The sequence below is a fragment of the Protobothrops mucrosquamatus genome, unplaced genomic scaffold, assembly GCF_001527695.2.
Source record: "Protobothrops mucrosquamatus isolate PMUCROS unplaced genomic scaffold, P.Mucros_1.0 scaffold687, whole genome shotgun sequence".
Classification (NCBI taxonomy): domain Eukaryota; kingdom Metazoa; phylum Chordata; class Lepidosauria; order Squamata; family Viperidae; genus Protobothrops; species Protobothrops mucrosquamatus.
In genome coordinates, this window is record NW_015386973.1 from 518,827 (window position 1) to 523,917 (window position 5,091).

Sequence of the window (5,091 nt, forward strand, 5' to 3'; positions counted from 1 at the left end):
CCCAATTCCAGCAACCGTTCCTTATATGTTTTAGCCTCCAGTCCCCTAATCATCTTTGTTGCTCTTCTCTGTACTCTTTCTAGAGTCTCAACATCTTTTTTACATCGTGGTGACCAAAACTGGATGCAGTATTCCAAGTGTGGCCTTACCAAGGCATTGTAAAGTGGTATTAATACTTCACATGATCTTGATTCTATCCGTGTTAATGCAGCCCAGCGCTGTGTTGGCAGCTGCAGCACACTGCTGGCTCATATTTAAGTCATTGTCCACTAGGATTCCAAGATCCCTCTCACAGTTATTACTTAGAGCAAGGAACTACCTATACTATACCTGTACATTTGGTTTTTCTTGCCTAAATGTAGAACCTTACTTTTTTCACCATTGAATTTCATTTTGTTAGATAGCTCCCAATGTTCAAGTCTGTCCAGACCCTCCTGTATCTTAAGCCTGTCTTCTGGAGTGTTGGCTATTCCTGCCAGCTTGGTGTCATCTGCAAATTTGATGAATTCCCCATCTATCCCCTTGTCCAAATCGTTGATGAAGATGTTGAAGAGCACTGGGCCTAGAACAGAGCTCTGGGGTACCCCAATATACACTTCCCTTCATGTAGATGCGGTTCCATTGAGGACTACATGCTGAGTATGGCCGGTCAGCCAGATACGAATCCATCTGGTGGTGATGCTGTCTAACCCACATTTTTCTATCTTATCAAGTAGTAGGTTGTGATCTACTTTATCAAATGCCTTACTGAAGTCCAAATAAATTATATCCACAGCATTCCTCTGGTCCATAAATTTTGTCACCTGATCAAAGAATGTGATAAGATTTGTCTGGCATGATCTGTTTTTGACAAACCCATGTTGGCTTTTAGTAATGACTTTGTTTGGTTCTAGGTGTTCGCTGATTCGTTGTTTGATTGTCTTTTCCAGAATCTTCCCAGGTATTGAGGTCAGGCTGATACGTCTTTGGTTTCCTGGATCTAATTTTTTACCTTTTTTGAAGATGGGAACTACATCAGCTCTTTTCCAGTCCTCTGGTAGTTCCCCAGTGCTCCAGGATCTTTGAAAAATATAGTTCAGTGGTTCTGAGATCACATCTGCCAGTTCCTTGAGAACCTTGGGGTGTAATCCATCTGGTCCTGGTGATTTGAACTCGTCTAGGCTGGACACTTTCCCCCACTAATGGACCAAACATTTCCTTAACCTTTTTCTTGCTTTTTACATGTTGAAAGAAGCTTTTGTTATTTTTTACTTTGGTCGCAAGCCTTAGTTCATTTTGAGCCTTAGCTTTCCTCACTTCATCTTTGCAGGTTTGGGCTATTTGCTGACATTCTGCCTTAGTTATGTGCCCCTCTTTTCACTTTTTATACTTGTCCTTTTTATCTTTCAATTTATCAGAGAGTTCTTTATGCAGCCATGCTGGTTGCTTTTGAGAGCGGTTATTTTTCTTCTTTGTTGGTAATGTGCTAGACTGGGCCTTTTATTATGTCACTTTTCAAAATTTTCCAAGCTTCTTGAATTGTTTTCCCCTTGAGGATTCTCATCCATGGAATTCTACCCAAGCTCTAAGTTTATTGAAATTAGCTCTCTTAAAGTCCAAGACTCTAGTTTGACTGTGTTCTATTGCTTGTGCTTTCATAATGTTGAATTCTAATATTGCATGATCACTTCCCCCCAAGGTTCCTGTGGCTTCAACACCTTCTATCATTTCATCTATGTTAGTGAGGATTAGATCCAATATGGCTAATCCCCTAGTTCCCTTCTCTACTTTTTGGGAGACAAGGTTGTCTGCTAAGTTTGTCAGGAATCTGTTTGATCTTCCACTTGGTGCAGAGTTTGTCTCCCAGTTGATGTCAGAGTAATTAAAGTCCCCCATTACTATTGTGATGTGCTTCCTACATACCTTAGTTAGCTGATTAGCAAAACATTCATCTATTTCCTCTGTTTGGTTGGACAGCCTATAGTATACACCTATGGCAATGTCATTTCACCCCCTTTTATATTGACCCAAATGCATTCAAGACAGTTTTCATCATTGTTGTGCTCTATTTCTGTAGAGATGTAGTTATTTCTTATATAGAGAGCAACTCCACCTCCTCTTTTGTTTGGTCTATTTCTTTTAAATGATTTAAATCCCTCTAGCTGTGTGTTCCATTTGTGGGTTTCATCCCACCATGTTTCCATAATGGCAACAATATCATATCTGCCCTCATTTACCTGAATTTCTAGTTCACCCTGTTTACTGTTCATATTCTGTGCATTGAGTCCTTTATGACTGACCCTGTGTTTACTTTCTACATAACCTGTGTGGTGCCTGAGTTCCCCTATTTTCTTACCACCTATTTGGTTAGTGCACTTTGTGTGGCACTCGCTATTAAAAGCTTGATTTTGCTTGACAGCAAGGTTGATATTCTTGTCCACACACACATCTATGTTACATGCACTGATAACCCTATAATTTTTAGATTGCTGGGGACAGGGATGTTCTGTATCAATTAACTCACTGTCCCCGTTGTTTAGTTTAAATATTCCTCCAGAAAATCTGTGAATTTATTGCCAAGTAACTCAGTCCCTTTCTTGGATGGATGCAAACCATTTCTTTTGTACATTTTTTCATTGGACCAGTTACAGACATTGTGACTAATATAACCAAAGCCTTCCCCTTTACACTACTCCTTTAGCCACATATTGAATTCTGCTATATGCTGGCCTTTTCCATTTTGCTCCTTACACACTGGTAAACCTCTGAAAAAGTAAGCCTACAGCCTATCCTGCTAAGTTCCTGCCCCAAGCTTTGGAAATCATTCTGCACAGTGAGTACATCTTTTGGGGACAGATCGTTAGTGCCAAGATGTACAATAGCATCCACATCACAGTCCTTGCTGGCATTTTTCATTATTTTAAAAATACGCTTCTTGTCTCTACTGGCAGTAGCACCTGGAAGACACCTGACCTCTTTCGAAACCTCTGTGTCCTTTCCTAAATTTACATCCCTTATAATTGAATCACCAACCAGAAGGTGGCTTCTCTTTCTGGATGCCTTTCTCTTCTTGCATGACTGATGTGTAATACCAATTCACACTTCTCCCTGTCAAAAACAAGTTCTTCATCTTGGACCACAATCCCCTGCTTATTTGAGTTATTATCACAACTACCTTGACCTGTCTTCTTAATGTCCCTATTAAGGTCAGCAAGCGCACTGTATCTGTTATGCAGGGACACAGCAAAAGCTTTGTGTTTATGATTCACAGCTCTCACCCTGCCAGATCCCACGGTTGTCCATACTCCCCTTCTCTAGTTTTTGGGAGAAGGGAGAAGTAGTAGAGAAAGGATTAATAATCTCACCCAGTTCCATGCACGTTGTTTAAAATGCTGATAATGATGTTTTCTTTATTCGGAAGTGCAGCTAGCCTTGACCGCTGTCTTTCCATGATCTACGAGGGTCCCCTCCTTCTTCATTGCCTCTCCAGGGCGACTTTAAACCCATTTAGAGCCCCCTGGTAGGGCGAAATCAGCCATGGGAAGTGGAGCCCCACTTAAACCGGAAGTCTTGATGGTAGTTCCACTCTTGAACATGTATCCATATCCAGCCCTTGTGATTATCTAGCTGAGTGGTTTAAGCCTATGCAGAACAGCATCTTTTAGCATACTATCTGATGGTACTTCTCTAATGAGCCTTGGCAACCAGTCTCGAGGGTTGATCGCAGCTAGTTTATCCATGATCTTCTATCAGCTGTTGTGCTCTGTAATGGAGAGTGTGGTAGTGACATCTCAGCTTCAGGGATTGGCTGCACATCCAGTTGTTTTTCCATGTCTTGGGTATGGGATGTAATGTGTAATTGGTCTATTTCAAGTTATGGGAGCAGTTTCCTCTTCACTATGTTAAAACATTGGATATCTGGCTGTTTCTCAGTTGGTGTGTGGATGCAGGTCTTCTGTCCATCCATAGTTCCCTCATATGTTTCATATATCCCCTTCTCATTAGATCTACTGTTGTAGTAGCAGTTCATCAATACCAAGTTCTCTTGTTTTTTCCATGAATGGTTTGTTCCAGTAGCCACTTACCACTTACAGACTGTTCTGGTTCCTCAACATCTGACACGAACCTTGTTAATCCGGATGACATCCGAATAGGCATGACTCTCCCAGTTCGTGTCACTCTCATTTTCTGAGGTAGGAAAGTGAAGTGTCAGGGGGTCTTTACCCATGGACACCTAATGGTAAGGGATTTGAACCCTGGTCTCCCACATCAAAGGCGGTATTCTAACCACTAAGCTATCCAACCACTACACACACACACACACACACACATCCTATTACTACAAGGATTTTTTTTATTGGAACTGTAGACTTACCATTTGGCATCCCATTGTGATCTGCAAGCAAAATATCGTTGAACTTGACTTTGATTTGTTGCATACATGCCAACCCAAGTAAAAGTGCCACCAATCACAACAGTCCACACAGTGTGCCTTTTCAAAGGATTTGGGTTAAAGCTACATAGAAAATTCAAGAAAATAATTTAAATTTTGTCACTGAAAGAACTCAAGAATTTAGTGGAGAAAAAATGGACTTTTGAATTTAATAAAAATATATATTTTTCCCAGTATAAATATAGAAACTATAAACAAAGTCATTACAAAAGCCAACATGGTTTGTCAAAAACAGACCAATTTTATTGCATTCTTTGACCAGGTGACAAAATTAGTGGACCAGAGGAATGCTGTGGATATAATTTACTTGGACTTCAGTAAGGCATTTGATAAAGTAGACCACAACCTACTACTTGATGAGATAGAAAAATGTGGGTTAGACAGCATCACCACCAGATGGATTTGTACCTGGCTGACTGGCCGGACTCAGCATGTGGTTCTCAATGGAACTGCATCTACATGTAGGGAAGTGTATAGTGGGGTACCCTAGGGCTTTGTTCTGGGCCCAGCGTTCTTCAACATCTTCATCAACGATTTAGATGAGGGGATAGATGGGGAACTCATTAAATTTGCAGACGACACCAAGCTAGCAGGAATAGCCAACACTCCAGAAGATAGGCTTAAGATACAGAAGGATCTGGACAGACTTGAACATTGGG

General features: G+C 40.9%; 1 protein-coding gene across 1 annotated transcript in view; it reads right to left on the minus strand.

The window, feature by feature from the left end:
- Positions 1-5,091, minus strand: part of LOC107289407 (sodium-coupled monocarboxylate transporter 1-like) — a 36,482-nt gene that overhangs the window by 24,809 nt on the left and 6,582 nt on the right. Inside the window, exon 6 of the mRNA XM_015818162.2 lies at positions 4,355-4,495. Coding sequence (XP_015673648.2) covers positions 4,355-4,495 — 141 coding nt within the window. The remainder of the gene's footprint in view (positions 1-4,354; positions 4,496-5,091) is intronic.